At 38.6% G+C, this 17,427-nt stretch overlaps 1 protein-coding gene across 1 annotated transcript in view; it reads right to left on the reverse strand.

Annotated features, from left to right (window-relative positions):
* LOC309590942 (vitellogenin-1-like) overlaps positions 1–17,427 on the reverse strand; it is a gene marked incomplete at both ends in the record, with an annotated part of 44,447 nt that overhangs the window by 24,987 nt on the left and 2,033 nt on the right. Inside the window, 10 exons of the mRNA XM_082312543.1 lie at positions 4,045–4,142; positions 4,228–4,445; positions 6,509–6,727; positions 8,248–8,370; positions 9,432–9,597; positions 9,711–9,868; positions 9,968–10,118; positions 12,856–13,007; positions 13,685–13,846; positions 16,035–16,286. Of these exons, the coding sequence (XP_082168669.1) occupies positions 4,045–4,142; positions 4,228–4,445; positions 6,509–6,727; positions 8,248–8,370; positions 9,432–9,597; positions 9,711–9,868; positions 9,968–10,118; positions 12,856–13,007; positions 13,685–13,846; positions 16,035–16,286 (1,699 nt within the window). The remainder of the gene's footprint in view (positions 1–4,044; positions 4,143–4,227; positions 4,446–6,508; positions 6,728–8,247; positions 8,371–9,431; positions 9,598–9,710; positions 9,869–9,967; positions 10,119–12,855; positions 13,008–13,684; positions 13,847–16,034; positions 16,287–17,427) is intronic.

Raw genomic sequence — 17,427 nt, forward strand, 5'->3', positions numbered from 1 at the left:
ATGACTCAGAGGCAATTTAATACATCTAGTTCCAAATGCTGTAACTCCTTACATGAAATGCACTAATTGTTAAGTAATTGTTAACTATTGAGTGAACTTTGAGCAAACATAATTTGTGTCTATTTATTTTCTCTACTTTAGATTTATCATCTACAATGTTCTTAGATACAGATAGTCAGTGCAGAGCACAGTCATGTATTCTTCCCGATCTTGGCACAGGTCTGTACAGTCCTGTTTTCTGAGTTAAAGTGGTCCCAAGGCTTTTCTAAGTTTCCTTAGGTTTCAAGAGGAACAAGGTTGACATGATACGTAAGCACTCCTGTCGTGCTTCCTTTTTTCCGGCTCTCCTGTCTCTTCCCTTCCTATACTAGCTGGAGGACAGGAAAGTATTTTAGGAGTCCCTATGTTAAATTTCTGCTATCCTCACGTTAGACATAGGCACCATGTACTGATTAAATCCCAGCACTACCAGAAATCAGCTTTAGAAATCCAGTACAGCCAGGATAGTTGCAGAGCTCTGGAAGATCCAGACCAATAATTTCAGTACCTGTACAGAAATTATTGATGAATTGTAGGAAATATATTTTCAAGCATTATGAGAGGGAGTGAGTCTTTGACCTCTTTCCAGAAAAGGAGTGCCTAAATTCTCATAAATTATTTAGCCAAAAGTTAAAGAAAAGATTACTGCTTCGTTCACAGATGTGGGGCATTATGAATATGCATGCCTGTGTTACTTCTCTAGTGCTGCTCTCTGTGTTTCAGATAACATCTCACTTGTGAGTCAACACTTTCCCATTCTCTTCTGAATCTGTGCATGCAGACAGGGGTCTGGATGGTCCTTTACCCTCATTTACTCCTCACGCTAAGTTGTTTCATATCAGATTGCTGGGACTAATTTTAATTTCTAATTTCTCAGGACAGATTCCAACTTTTCATGTATTTGAGAAACAGTCTGTTGGAAAAGCAATCCACTTAGTCTACCAAATCTGTATGAACTGGCATTTCACTACATTACCTTCGCTGTTTTGCTGTATGAAGCTCCTGTGCTACCCAAAGGGCCAGGCACTATATACCTACAACATACATGGTCCAGTTACAGCTCCTACAATCAAAATACAGCTATGTATGCCACCCCACTGATGGCAGAAGAATCATAGAATCATAAAATATCTCAAGTTGGAAGGGACCCACAAGGATCATCAAGTCCAACTCCCTACTCCTCGCAGGACTACCTAAAACTAAACCTAAGACTAAGAGCGTCATCCAGATGCTGCTTGAACTCCAACAGGCTTGGTGCCATGACCACTTCCCTGGGGAGCTTGTTCCCATGATCGACCATCCTCTCAGCAGAAGAGCCTTTTCCTAATGTCCAATCTGAACTTCCCCTGACACAGCTTCATCCTATTTCTTCATGTCCTATCATGGTCATCAGAGAGAAGAGATCAGCACCTCCCAAGAGTGGAGAACCTTCAGCAGACAGCAAGGAAAGATGACAAAAGCTCACATTTTAATGTTGATCCTATAGAAAATAAAAAGCAAAGCGATGCCACACTGGGGCATTACTAATAAGCTGACTTGAGACTTGGAAATGTGAAGACTAGTTTTTTTCTGAATAAGCTTAGCCAGAGCAGTCCTAGGTGTTATGTGGACTGGACACTAGAATGAGGCATAGTACTTTTAGTGAATTTGTTAAGGCTCTTTTTTTGTGTTCCGACCCATGAAAACTGTTAGTTAAAAAAAAACCCATGGCACTTACTGATACTTAACAAGAAGTGTTGCTCTTAAATGATTAAATGATTATACAGAATTCACTCACTTGAAGAGAGCACAGATATTTTCCATACCTCAGGCATTACATGGCGCTAATATTCTAAAAGAAAATACTTGCCAATGAAAAATCCTACTGACACAGTCAGATGATGCACTGCAGCCACTTCACTGTGAGAGTGTGATGGTACCTGCATATATCTGACTAAATGTCTTGCCCCAAGGAAGAGGGAAAGAAAAATCGGTGATCAAAGAAAGCAGTCTTTGATACCGATGAACATTAGTACACTTATTTAATTATACGAATCTGTGCATATTGAGAGTCAGACTCTGTCAGTCCTCACATTGGGCAGAACCTGCGTCATCCCTTTGATTTCAGTAGCAGTGTGTAGAGCATGAAGCACTGTTTGTGGTGGCCATGTGTGACAGATTCCAGATTAGAGATGGATTCAGCTGACATTATTGCCTGTCATTAAAAATTCAGCATCTAGCACCACAAAGATCTGTGATGCTGAGGGCACATTTTTGTTTTTAGCAAGGAAATAAGTACTGCATTACAGCCGTCACTATGGTAACTCCTCCAGAATGGACTCACTGAAACACATTTCACCTGTGGCTAGTGGTGACAAATCAAATCAGAAAGCTGGAGGATGGATCCTCCTCCCACACCAGTGTAATAGAGGATTGACTTCATTTAGCTAACTGAGTTATCCAAGTCTAAGATTAGCATGTGTGAGAAAAGGATCTTGTTCCTTATTCTTCAGGATGAGAGGTTTAAATATTACATATGCATGGTAACCAAATTTCTGACACTGTTGTTCACCAAGAAGTAACAGCATTTCACTGATGTGTGGCATTTCCACCCTACAGCCAGAACAAAGTAATCTATTTCACATAGCCCTCTGCCAGCTACCCTCATGCGTACTGAACCCTTCTTTCTCACTGTGCGAAAATTCAGATAGCTTCACTTCAAAAACAAAAATAAGATGAGAAAATGAGTACCTAAAACTGCATATTAGTGGAAAATTTATCTTTCCCTGAATGCATTTTAAATGGTACGAAAGTTCACACTGCATATTAGTGACTGTATTTCTTTGGGCACTCTCTGTCTCCATCTTTGAGGCAGCAAGCATGTGTATCGTATATTACTGTGGTTGTTGTGGTATGTATTATATTTATTTTTATTACAGAGCAGATTAAATGGTCATGTAAAAACCATGAAACAGGGGCAGGGCAACAATAAGATCCACAAAAGTCTTTCAAACCACTCCCCCCTCTAAAAAGAAGACAAAAGTACTTGCACTGTGGATTTCAGATGTTTCAGACTCTTTTTCTATTGATTACTTTGAAAAGAATCTTTACATGTACCAGCGAACAACAAAAGTGCTAAAAACACCCAAGTCATCCTAGATAAACAGCATGTGTAAGGAGACTGTGTTTGTAGATATAATCTCTCTAGTCTGCCAGCTACATATGCCAAATCACTGAGGCTGTCATGGTCATTTACATAGGGGAGTTGCCTAAAAAATCTCTACTGAGAAAAATAACATACATGGAAAATAGAAATAGCTACAATTTATTGCAACAAGAGCTGTCTTCTAATATGGTCTTCCCCTCTCTGACTACATTTTTATGTGCAACTCCCATTGATGTAACTGATCACTCTCCAGATCCCACGCATGGATCTGCTAATTCCAGTAAAGAATCCTGGTAGGAAGGTGTAAGAAAAATCTTTAGACAACAAGCCTGTATTAGCTGCTCATGGGTGCAATGAATTGTCACATCTGAATGTTTTCAGAGTTTGCTGCTTCACTGGGCACTACTATTGGGGTGAAGAGTATTTAGCATCACATTTGAATTCAGCAGGAGCTGTAGGTGTTCAACACCAGCAGAAATTAATCCACTTCAGCAGTAATTTAGGTCCCTTCTGTTTGTTTGGTGCTGAACAATGGTATGAAATTGTCAAGCACCTCTGAGACTATGGCATTTCATATAGGAGCATGTGCCTCACTGGCTAATGAAAATGGAGGGTTAGAACCCCACAAGCCCTCTGGTAATTTCATGTTGGCAGTGTACAATGCAAAACACGCAGGGGCCTAAACACTCTCCAAATGGAGAGCCTAAAATTTTTATATTTTTTTTCACTGAACATAAGAGAATATGGAAGAACAACATGCAGCTAACCAGTTGGCTAGGAGAATTAGGTTCTCATACTGTATGATTTTTTTCACACATTGACCTGTATATATTTCTCTACAAAAAACTTCTGAATCTTACCTTTAAACATACTGAAGCGGAAAACCTTGCTGAACTGGTATCCAGATCTGTCAAATTTGGGACTTAATGCTCTGATAGCCATTCTGCAGGCAGAAGCCCTGAAAAAATTCAGTGAGCACAGTAACACCTCAATTAGTTTGCAACAAATTTTTCATCTAGGGAAGGGATCCAGATTTTCCTTACATCACTTGAAGATCTGGAGCTGTGCTTCTACCCAGGGCCCTCAGGTGAGAGTAGATGAAACTTGCCACTTGCATGCTAGGTTCCTTCAGCACAGCATCAGCTAATGTCATCAGTATTGGAAGACCTGGCTTGGTTTCAAGCAAAACCACTGCAGCTAACATTCGGACCCGAGGATGAATTTTGTGATTCAGGAAAATCTCAAGGGTAATAGCCTGGACCTGAAAATAACAGATACATTCAAATTTACAGTATGTTTGAATATTTTGCTAATAACCATTCATCACTGGTGAATGATCTCTTCATCACTAGTGCAGTAAAAATTTGTATTATTTAATTATTATGGCAACAGTGTTCCTGGCTTCATAGTCTGAGGGCTGGAAGGGGCATTATGGTAATGTAGCCTGACTTCCTACACAATCAAAGCTGAGGAACTTTGCTGGATAACTTCTACATCAAATATATTATCCCTTTTTGAGCTATAGCAAAATAAATCTGTAGCATAACCACTCTAGGTAAAAGAGATTTTATGGATCCATCACATAGGTGAGAAGTGGTTTCAGTGATCACTAATCCCTGCCCATAAAGGTATGCCTTATTTCTAATCATTTGATCTCCTGGAGCCCTTTCTGCTAGAATAAAAACCAATTTACTACCAGAAATCTCTATGTCATGTAGGCATTTTAAAACTGAAAGTTTATGCAACAAATATGATTTCCGCAGTACTACTTGTGACCAATGTGTTTGACCCTGGCAATATTCAGTATCAAGAGTAATTTTGTACCGGAACCTTTCCACTTTCCATGAGCTGCATTGAAGCCTTTGACCCCAACTTCAAAATGGATGTGGATGGTATAACTCCATTCTGGCAGCCCCTCTGCGCAGTCCTGTCCTGCCTGGGACAGCTCATGTCCATGCTCTCTAACGAAAAGTCTGATCCAGAAAACTTCAACAAACTTTGGAAATACCCTGATTGGTTTTATTAATTTGCACATGTTGATTAACAAATAACAAGGTAAAAGTGGTGACAAGGATGCAATAACCTCTTTCTAAATGCAACTACCTTTTCAAATTAAACAATAAAAAGACAGACCATGTATTAAGTCTGTTTAATGCAAGTATAAGTGTTTAGCTAGCTGCAAATGAGGTATTAAACTAGTTTTTGAACAATGAAAAATCTGGCCACAGTCATTAACTTGCTGCAGATCAATTTTCTCCAAAGAAAATGCATAGAAAATGCGTGGTCTAGGTCACATGTGGAAAGCCAGGCCAAAGGGCAATCGGAGACACAGCATTGGTGTCAAACACCAACCTGGCTTTTTTGTTCCCCAGCAAATACCTTAACTCCTACCCTTGCTATTCTTTCTCCCCCCTCTGATTTTCCTCATCTAGCTCCTGCACTCTAGTAAATTGTTTCTTTATTCTTTTGCTTAAAAGCATACCTTGGCACACTATTGTCTGTGGATCAATATATGCACTCAAACTGGGAGTCATATGCAAAAAATGAGTATAATGGGAAAAGCTGATACAGATTAGTAGGAGAATAGTTAATGAAAGCTTTTATTTTATTTTTTTATATTAAGAATAGGCTTATATAAAACAAAAAAATTCAATATCAGGAAAAAAATCTTGAAAATGCAAGGTTTCATTTTAGAAGCAGATTGCTTTAAGGTGAAAATGATTGTAAAGTGATGTCTGGTGGATGAGACTATGCCTGTGTAACCATTGTATGTGATATCTAATCATCTTGCTCAGGGACAAAAGTCACATTTATTAAATGTTCTGTTTATGACTTAAACCCACACAATGTCTGTAAATTTGTAATTAGGATGCAAACCTCTAGTATCTATTTACAATAAGATCGGGTCTTGAGTTACGATTAGATGTGACACTCAGTATTAAATGTCAATTCTCTGAAAACCTTGTTTGTGGTTCTCTCACATACCGGAGTTGAAGTAGCACTAAACACATTTTGGTCAATAATTTAGCTTTCTATCTAATGCCCTTGGAAAACAAATGTTTGCAATGGAAATACTGATTTGTCTTCAACAACAGGGTAATGAATGTATCCTTTTAATGGGATTTTTGTTGCAGTCTGAACCGCTAAAGGTTAATGTCAAAAGAAATAAGACATGCCAACTAAGGAATGGTTAAGTATTAAAAAAAAAACCCCAACATAGCTATATTTGAGAAAAAGGTGTGCTTTCTCCTCATCACCCATCATCAATTAGCAGCCTTGTGTTGGGTTATCATAAGTTCAAAGGAGGTAGGTTTATTTCCTTACCATTTTGGGGTCTTTCACGCCTATGTTTTTCAGGGCCAGCACAGCAGTCGCATGGACCTTGAGTGGCAGATCTGAGGCACTGGCTGCATATCCTGGCAAAAATTTCTTGATGTGCTTGATGCTGGCTGGATGTCCTACATTCCCAAGGGCTTTCAAAGCCAGGAAAATTTCTTCTGTGTTAGACTTGCTTAATGCCTCTCCTGCAAAGCCATGAAGTAGCTGAAAAAAGAAAACAAATCTTCTGTTGAGTTAAATTCCAGCTCTTATCTATATCCCATCCCCCAGCCTATTCTGAGGTTTGACTTTGATAATTTCAGTTTGTTCAATTCACTTATTTTAAATATTTTCAAATTCTTTTTGTCCTCATGAATAGGACATTTTATTCATAGAACAAGCACAGCCAAGAAAGCTGCAGTGAACGGCTTCTTCATCACTATGCTTTAAAGTTATCAAGTAAGATTTTTAAAGAAAAAAGTAATGGCTAGGACCTAGTTCCCACTGCCTTTCAGCGTAAGTTGGGAACCCTGCAATAATGCTGTTTGAATATCTCTGAGTAGTATGCAGATACAGTTAAATTCTTCAGACCCTTAAATAAGATTCCTGAAGATATGGCTAGTGGTGGCGCCCTTAACTTCAGCTGACAACCACGTTTTATTGTGGATTAACAGCTGGCAATGCGATCATCAGGTCATTTTACGGCCTTCGTCATAAGCAATTGGATCACATTTACATTTAGGTGGCAAGATTAAAAATAGTTGTCTGAAGGCTGAATATGAGAAAAGAACTAAACCCTAATAGAAAGCTGCTTTCAATGCTAAAAAATGGCTCTAAAAAGAAACCCTGAGATGTTATAGAATAATTTCAATACAGTTCCCATGCTTTAAAATACCACATTTGAGATCCATTGATGGTGCAGAAACAGTCCATTTGATATTACTAACTGAATGAATGGACATTTGAAATGCATTGAATAAGCCTATACAATCATTTGATTTGGGGAAGAATTTCCATTCCCTGGCACTGGGCTTAGATTTAATTAGCTCAAGAGCATTGGTGGCAGTCGTAACACAGGAGATGCATGTAGGAATATTGGCTGTGCCTGTGTACTACAGGTAAAAAATGATGGCAGGCACACAGTGTGTTGGGAGCACCCTGCTCTTACTGGGCATGGTGGACTGACCAGTGTTGAAGACTGAAAACACCTGTTCCTTGTCTGACCTTTGTAAACCATGACATGCATATCTAGAATGGGGAAATGTTATTTACTGCCTATTTAAATGGTTTTCAGGCCCACTGATTAAAAGCAGTGCAGAACAGGGAGGGTATTATTGTTATTAAAAGTTTATAGTCTGTGTGGATGACTGAGCTCTGCTTCTGGCTGAGAAATGGCTGGGCTACATGACTTTGGGCAAAAACCTGGGCTTTTGTGTCACTTAGTTTATTTATAAGTATATATAAGTACCTATATTTAAAGTGTTTCAGAGCAGTGCCATGGGACTTCATTAATAATTGGCAATAAAGCACTCAGATACTCAGATAGAAAGTGCTATGAATTATATGCTTCTTCCTCTCACTCTCTTTCGTGTGTTAATCTAAAGATAAAAATGCTGTATTTAACCAACTGGGGTTCCTTTCCCCAAAGGAAACAATGTAGTGAAGTGAAATACAGGTTTCTGAATAATGAAGAAAGAACTCAAGGCTTAATTTTTCTTTTAAACGATAAATAACAATGTGGTTACCTGGAGACATTCAGAGCAGGAGTCTGTTGAAGAGCACTGTTTGTGGCACAGTGACGCGTAGCTGAGATGGCAAACCTTTCCAAGTACAGTACTTGAGCGTGGGCAATGTTTTTTCACGATGAGCTGGGGAGAAAGCAGTTGGTCATTACCACCATTAATGAAGAGCAACAATATTAAAAAATGTTTCTGCCAAATGCAAGGCAAAACCAGGCTTTTGATATTTTTGTATTGATGGATTTGTAGTTAATCAGTGGATATTACTGTATTTGAAAATGCAATTGTAAAGTACTTCCAAATAACATCTGGAAGGCAGATCTGTTGCTTTTATAGTGTTTCAGATTTAAATTTGGCATAGGCTGTAATCCAAAGGGAGGAAATCACTCAGTTATGGAATGGAAAAACACACTTTACTCAAGAAACATTCATCATTGTTTTATAATTGCCTCAGCTATAGGTACAAAAAACTTGAGATACATTGTGAATGGACCTCAGTAATTTGGGCAGACAGGAATATTTCATATAAGCGTAGGAGCTGACAGAAGTCACCAGCCCACTGTTTCCTGAGTGGGAAGCAGAGCATTACAGGGCTGTCACGGCTTTTAGAGAGGGCAAAACTCTGGTCTGAGATACGTAGTCTCTACTTAGCGTAGGCAGAGATAAGTTCCTAAATCTGAGGCTAGAATTAGACCCTGCAGAAGAGGAAAAAATTGTAAAAATCATTGAACTTTCTCTTAGGTGGGCTCCACATTGGCATATTTCCCTTGATTTTGATAGATCTGCTCCGATTTATATCCATCCTGCTAGGTCAATCAGGATGAATACAGGATATAACAAATATGTACTTCTTACTCCCTAGTCTTTGTAGACACTCAGTTAGAGATCTAATCTGATGTAACTATAAAGTACATTTGGACAAAGGGAGACTAGAAACTACTGTTTGCAGCAATTACCTCTGTCACTGAGGGGTATTTTACTCTTTCTTTCCTGTTTCATTCTGGATTCATTTTTGCCCTTTTGATTTGCATTCTCCTCCCCTTAAGACAGTCAGGAAATAAACTCCTTTCAACCTCACTAGAGGATATAAGACCTTTATATTTTCAAAGCCTTTGCAAACTTGTCAAAGGAATAAATATGACCTGCTAAAATCAGTAAAGAGCGATTTGTGAGTGTTTAGAGAATCCTACCGTTGCTTCCTCCATCACGTCCCGAGTTGGTGTGCTTGAGTGCAGAGCCACAAGCACCGTTTGAGCCGCTTCCCAGTTAGTGAGTTCTTGCCTTTCTATTTTATGCCTCAAGAACCTGAGTGCACGGTGACTGGCAACTGCAGGAATTATATCCAAAATGTAGCGCCTGTAATGGGAAAGGCAAGGACCATTTTCCAGATTTGCATTTGAACCTAGTCATTCTAGATGGTCTCCAACAGAGTTTATCAGTGGAAGAATCACCACTTTTATTGCTTGTACCTGTACGCTGGCCGACTGGAGAACTGCCTCCACACTGACTCGTAATTCTCCTCATCTGCTGCACGGAAGAGGTGCATAAGCTTGAGGGCTTTTGCTGGTGCATCGCTGGCAAGCTGTTCAGATGTGGTCTCTACTAGGTCTTGCAGGCTTTCCTCTATCTGCAGGAAGATTAAAATGCACGAAGCTCACACTCGTTATTTTCCACACACATGGAATCCAACCTCCAACAAAGAGTCTGGCCAGTGGCTGAACTTTACCTGGCTTTCCACATTTTTTATTCTGAATAAGTGGACTGGAAGCTGAAGCAATTCACTGCCAAACTGGTACTGAAGTGACCCACGAGTACGGAATTCTTTTGGTGGGACCTCTGCCATGTGCTTTTGCACGTCAGTCAAAGCAAGTTTCTGCCTGGAATGGAGGAACCCAGGGAGATAACATCACAAGATGCAGGGTACAAACTAAAAAAAGGACAGTGTTTTTGCCTCCCTGCATTGCAATGCGACTACAATTGTTTCAAAAGGGTTTTGTTATTGAGGGGCAAAGGTATTTACAAATAGATACATTTGGACATGATGCTCAGAACTGTAGTCTGAGAAGGTGTGCGCTTACACAGAAGGGCTCAGATCAGAGCCAGCCTTTGCCTTCCTTTGGGAATAACATGGCTTGAGAATTTAAGGAAGAAGTGGGAGGTGGGAAGCTGTGGCCTGAAGAAGATCACAGGAACTGTGTGTTGTGTCTTAAGGAGTAAATTAAGGATTAGAGAAAAATAACTGATGGGAAACTTTTTTAGAAATTATCACTTAATTTAAACCTTTTAAGAAGTTCATAAAAGCTCTTATGTGTCTGTGCCTCCGGAAGCTTCAAAAAGAATTGAAAATTGTTTAGATACAATAAGAAATGCTACAATCTTTTTACTTGCACTATTACAATTCCCTCCCCTTTTGCCTGGCATGCTGAATGTTCTGGGGACTGCAGAAGATAAAAGATTCTCATGAAGTTTCAAATTGGATTTCCCAAACAAAAAGGGCCAGATAAATTCAGGATTAATCTTTGGAAAAATACTCAAGTTTTTGGAAACTTTTCAGGGAGCACCAAACCTTCATCCTTTGTTATTAAGAATAATTCCAATGAGAGACCGTCTTTGTAAATATTTTCTATCTTTGCTACATTTTCAGCTAAAGGGATGCATCCTGTCCCACCAATTATGTTTAAAACAGGTCATTTAGGACACTATAATAAAGTTAGGCATTTGTACTAAACAACTGAAAACATTCCAAAAGCAATATTGTTGTACTACACAGTATCTCAAAATCTCTGTAGAAAATTGGCGTGTTTATTTTGGAATCTCTACGATGATCTTCTGTAACATTTCTATCTACTCCTTGCATATGGATGGCGGAGAACTGCTGCAGAAAATAGCATATAACTGCTTTGCAGACAAGCTACTGGAATTTGAATAGAAATCACTACAGAATCAGCAGAGATTTTTTCTCTCTTGAAATTTTATACAATATTATTGAAAGGGCATTTGGGTCAGAAAGTATAATGTCAGGTACACTTGGACAGATTTAACTCCCCCTTCCAGAACATGATGAATCTATTATGTCTTCATCTTCATCGTTTTGGGAAGAGATATATCTGCCTAGAATAGATGGAAAAATGTTATACTCTGAAGAGAAGAGCAAATGAATACTAAAGATAGGATTAAAATGGTGAAACAGTAGTAAAACCTCTCTTGGCTTTGAAAGGTGCTGCAAGAGGCTTTTGCTGAACAGGTCTGAAAACTCAGCTCCAAATGTTTTAAATCCTTGATCTTAGATTTTTCTTTTTTTTTTTTTTTTTTTTTTTTTAAACACAGAAAGCGCATAGTAGAACTAAATTCTGAAGACTTGGGTGACATATCCACATCTTCCCAGCTATCTTGTATTTGGCCCTGTCTGCTGGGCAATGCAAAAGATCTAGAGAAAATGAGGAAAAGTAAAGGCACTACTCTTTCTGGGGGCTGAAAACTGAGAGAGAACAGTAAGGAAGACAGTCTATGCAGGCTTGCAGAAGGAAAGTTTCAATGAGCAAAACAACAACCTATAATTTGATAAAAGCACTACAGTTCTATCTATCTTCACCTTGATTGCGTGAGATAGTAAAGCACTTTCACCTTTATTGTTCTTTTTTCTGGTTAGCCAAACTGAACATGTTCATCATATTAATGAAGATAATCAGTGATTTACTGACATGAACTTTCTGATGTTGCAGTTTCCAAAACTGTATATTATACCAATAAATTCTTGCAAAAGCTAATGGAGCAATGGAAGATTACAGAAGCTAGAGTGGGATTTAGGTATATCTTCTGTACAGTGACCTTTATGCAAAAAGTGTCTCTCTTCAGTAGGGCACCCCTGGCTACAGAGTCCATCACTAAAGCAGGTAACTAAAAATTTTTTCAATAGATGATTTTGAAGCAGATGATGAAAAACTTTTCAAATACTGAAAGTTTGTGGGATTGAGCTAAAAATGAGCAGGGTTTTAATTTCTTAGACAATAATATTCTGATTTTGCCCCAAACTTGTTTAAGTAATATGCAAAATTTGCCGTGGAAAAGCAAATACATTTTATATGCTTTGTGCCAATCTTTTTTGCAATAAAACCCAATTTCCTATCAAGAAACTGTTTTGACGGGAGATTTGCAAGCAGCCCACTGTACTTAGGAAGTATATCGGAATCCAAAGTCCTATCTAGGTTTCTTGTGAACTACTCTCCAGGGTCTCTTACTGCATTATTATTTTCCAGGGAACACTCTTTCAGTGAGTAACTGTCTTTCAAAGTATTTTACTGCAAATATATTAGTTCACAATTTTTCAGATGGAATTACATTTGTTTTGGCTTTTATGACATAAATCAAATATCCCTGAGAAATAAAATAGTCAAACCCTGCCAAGTTTAGCTAACAAAATTTGGATAGTGATGTGCATGTTTCAGATTTACAACTAACAGTGAAGGTTGTTTTTATGAACTGTTTTGGATTTTATCTAATTAAATACTGGCAAACAATAGGCTGTGGAAGTAGAGGATTTATTTCAGTTATGGAGTTTGACCAGATTACTGAGATGTTGAGTTAGTTGCTGAATTAAAGGCATATGTACAGTACCTTGCTTCTACTATAGCATTTCCTCCTGTTATCTCATTGAAGGGTGCAAACTGGTGGATTTCCTCAACATCAGCTTGTGTAATTACAGCTTCATTACGCGTATATTTAATTTTGTAATTGTAAGTAGCAGTTGCCCGGGAATTCTTGTTTCTCTTTATAATATAAAAAAGCAAAGAAACAAAGAAAATAGAAAGTCATTGAACTTCTAAATTCTGATTAGAAGCTCTTACATCACCCTTCAACACACTTATTTTCCAGGGCTGTTTTGTTCATTGTCCATATGAGCGCTTTATGTGAATTCTGCATGCATACTTCCATGGGAGAGGTCAGGCATGCTGCCTGGCTCCGTTACTTTTACTGCGAAGAAGTGTTAGCTGTTTTTTCCCTTTCCCAAATATAAGTAATTGGTTATTCCCTTGAGAGGCAGACATTTTCTGAGGAGAGCAGCAGTATAAGCCACACGATTTCTTATTTCAAAGACAGGATTATAATAAGGTGCAGCAGTACCTATCTTGAATAGCAGAAACTGGACATAGTGACTATCTTTTATACTCAACAGAGTAGATGAATTAACTCATGCTGATAATTAATGGTTTCCAAGCCAGCTAGTTTAAGCTAGTTGAAGTGTGTCTGCAGTACATGACAGTCTGCAGCACAGACCTCTGCTGCTCTGTGGATCTGATTTTCGTACAGAAAGAAAATGTTGGTAACTAGATACAGAAGATCTGACTTTTCTCTCATTTTAAGTGTAACAGAGCAAGAGATAACATGGATGCCAAATGGCTCCCTGTATATGAATATAAAATATGTATACATAATAACACTCTACCTGCTGGCAGGTCCAGCACGGATGCGTGTATGCCGAACCTGTGACCACTTGAACTTTCTCTTCACAACTGTTCAGGTCCTTGGATTTGGTCACATAGACTAAGCTTGCTCTCTTGTTTTCCTGGATTGCATATGTTGTATTGCAAATACCTCCGATCCCAGCCTGGCAAAAATGAGAATGTGGTCAGAGTTCACCCCTACACAAAGCTTCACTAATTCACCACATGGGCTTTCCTGTTTAACTCTGTATTTTCAAAATTCCTGATAAAATGAATACTTTTTTATTTATAGTACTCTCCAGAAGCAAAATCGGGATGATCGTTACTTTCATTTCTTTTTTGCATGTATAGGTTTCCAGTAAGCCAAATCAGAGTTTCACTGAGAGAAGTAAAATTATCAAGAGTTTCACTGAGAGAAGCTTTGGAGCTTCAGAAAAGGTGAGTACCAATTTCCAGTTAGAGCTGTCAATTATGAAATATGATTTAAGGAATATTAATAAAAACTGCCAAAATAATTTGATCAGTCAGAATAAAATCTCAACAGCAAAGTATTTTAAGGTTGGAGATGACATTCTGCCCTTAAAATTTGGTTTTATAGACAGCTTATAAATGCCTATGGAACACGTCTTGCAATATCAGACGATCTGTCACAATATGAACAGCAATAATTAAAAAGAATTTCAGGATAGCAGAGTTTTGATTGTGGGTTTTCTTGAGTTTGCAGTTTTAGCTCAGATCTTCAATAATATTTCAAGCATATATATTTATAAGACCTCTTAAATCTCCTCAGTCAGTGAGGAGATTTTTGGAGAGGAAAATATTTGATTGCATTTTAGGAGAAAGGGTTATTTTCATGATTTTTTTATTGTTATTGATAGCATAGCCACTCCAGAGAGCAGCTCTGGGCTATGTCAGAACAGCAAAATGGTCATGTGGTGGTTGGGAGGCAAGATATACCCACTTCATCTTTAGCTTAACAGTATTCCTGAAAACACTGTGGCTTCAGTAAGGGCTAGAAATAAGAATTGCCCAAGCTTTCTGAAAGACTTGTACTCTGCACATAGAGATGTGGGGCTTCTCTGCAGACTGCAGGGTGTGGTAGAGACATCTAGACTTTAAATAGGAATGTCCAGCCCACTGGGCTCAGTGGGATGAAGTAGCCTCCTGCCTATCTGGACTTTCTAGCTGTGTGCAGTTCATGGCTAGCTCAGATACCCTTACCCTACACCCTGCAAGATGTGATGTAGACTTTCCCAGGTTAGTCCTTTAAACCTCTCTGCAGCTCAGATTTTGGGACTAATAATGCTTATCTTCCTTTACAGAGTGACTTGAGATTGTCAAGCAAGGGTGCCAATGTTCATGAATCAGTTTCTGTCTGAGAAAAGCAAGGAAAACTTGGAAACGATTCTAGGAGGTGAAGCCACATATATTGCTTAGCAGCAAGAGTAGGATATATTGCTAACTGAATTAGAAAGAATGAAGATGTAAAACTGGATATGAGAAAATAGCACTGCAGAATATGCGACACCACCACCTGGGTTTTTATGTACAACAAGCAGCGTGAAAATATTAAATCATGTAGTTCCTTTCCCAGAAACAACTCTACTTACATAAAAATAAATTTTTAAAAAATTAAAGTTACTCTGGTCTGCATTTTCAATAAAAATAACATGAAAGTGTAATAATTTCAAGGTTTTTGCTGATCTCTGGATCGAATGTAGTCTAATCAATGTAAATATGGTTTCGCAAAAACTAAACAACATTGCAATTTCTGTGGTGAATAGTAATATCAGATGATTTACCTTGACTAAGATATTAAAACCTGAAAAACAGTGGAAATTCCAATAGAGCATCAACTGCAACTGTCAAAGCTATTACAGTAATGTCATGGCATATATACTGTCTTCCTCCTAAAAGAGGAGCTAGAAGAGATTAAAGTATATATGATTGGTAAAAAAAGTCAAATTACTGTTATTTTAGCTTTAATCTTGTGCTGTATGTTTAAGCTTGCTTTAATAAAGTATTCAAATTTTATGTAGGCTTCAGCTTTCACAGGAGTTTACTTTTTCTAGAATCACAAGGCAGATTTTCGAAGGATCTAATACTGCAAATGCATTTTCTGAAATACATTGATCAACCAGATTAAAAATCTGCTATTCTGTTGTCCTGTTTAGCTACAGCTCCATCAAATGTTGTCCCATAAGAACAACTTAATCATGATTTCCAAAGCTTAAGGGTTTCTTGTTAGTGAAGTTTATGTCAAGGATGAATTCAGAAAATGTGGTAGAAGAATCTGAAAAAAAGACTTACTTATTTACAAAGTGACCACAATGGCCAAAGTAAAAAGCTCACCTCCTGCAAGCTGTATGAATGCTGCATCTTCTTTATACTTATCTCCAGCACACTCAGAACCCCTCTGTAGATGTTCAGACCATCATCTGAGACAGAATCAGGAGCCATAAGGTTTCCAACATGGCCATTGCTATACTCAAACTTGATGGGGTTACTAAGTTGCCCAGTTAGTACCTGGGTCAGTTTGAGTGATCGCGAGAATGAGCTTGTAGGCCAGACACCATTGTACTCTGCTGCTTCGATTGAGTGAATCTAGAACAAAGGGGGAATATAATTCCTCTTTAATTTTTCCAGTTAACTTTTTTCAATGCACATAAGCATCTAGAGGTTTACTCACATCAAAAATACACTTTTAAGTAACACAAAGCCCCTTCAAAGGGAAAACTTAAAAGCTGTCATTTAACATATCTAGTATCAATATATATATTTCCATATATAAAAGGAGAGTAATGCAAATGAATGTGATATTTCCAGTCACTGCACTATGTTCTCTTTCATAGATAATCCATATTGCCAGGTTGACTTGTATGAAGAAATGAGCCAGAGAAGAGCCGCATGAAGCAGGTTGCTACCCAAAAGTAGTATGGAAGATCTGCAGGAAATTACAGGAGACAGTTAATGTTGCACAAAGCATCATTAACTCCTGGTATGAACTCTGTCGTCTCCCTTGCTGGGGTCACAGAGCACAGACAGCAGTCAGAAACTAATAACAACATGGCTGCTGGGCCAGCCAGATAGTCATAATTAGTTTGAGCAGTGGCAAGCAGATTATAAAATTTGTCCTTCCCTACACGTTTTGCTGTGGAGCCGAAGGCTTAGGCACTGCCCCCAGCCCTGCTCTGCACTTCACACTCCAGCCTCAACCTGTGCCACATCCAAGCAAGTAGAAAGTTGTGCTAAACTACGCATAACTCAAATGATTTCTACCCCATGGGAATGGGGCACATTTAGCTTAGTTTCTCAGAGGATCCTTCCCGTCTGTATATTTTGACAATTTAAAGAGACTTTTCTCTGACACCTCAGGCTGGCAATGTGATGCAAGACGCAGATTAATTTCTCAAAAAGACACACAAACTAAATCCTCATACAGCAAATCGCTGGAGACTGCACTTTCATATTTATTTTTGTTATTGTTGGTGGAGATCACTGCCAACCCCAGTAACTGAAGCTTACAGAGGAGGCTGTTACGGAGCAAATCCCTCATGCTGCCTCTTGGACATGCTTCTGGCATATTGCATACGGGCAGGTTTGGGACTGCTCTGCAGGGTCAGGGCAAAGTAGTTTTCCCCAGCCCTCAGGGCCCAGTCAGGACTTACGCTGTCTGCTAGGTTTTGAACACAGCTGGCAATTCTTACTTGTGGGTTTGCGATGAAAAAATTGTCAACTGGAAACC

Source organism: Platalea leucorodia (assembly GCF_965183815.1).
Source record: "Platalea leucorodia genome assembly, chromosome: 5".
Taxonomy (NCBI): Eukaryota; Metazoa; Chordata; class Aves; order Pelecaniformes; family Threskiornithidae; genus Platalea; species Platalea leucorodia.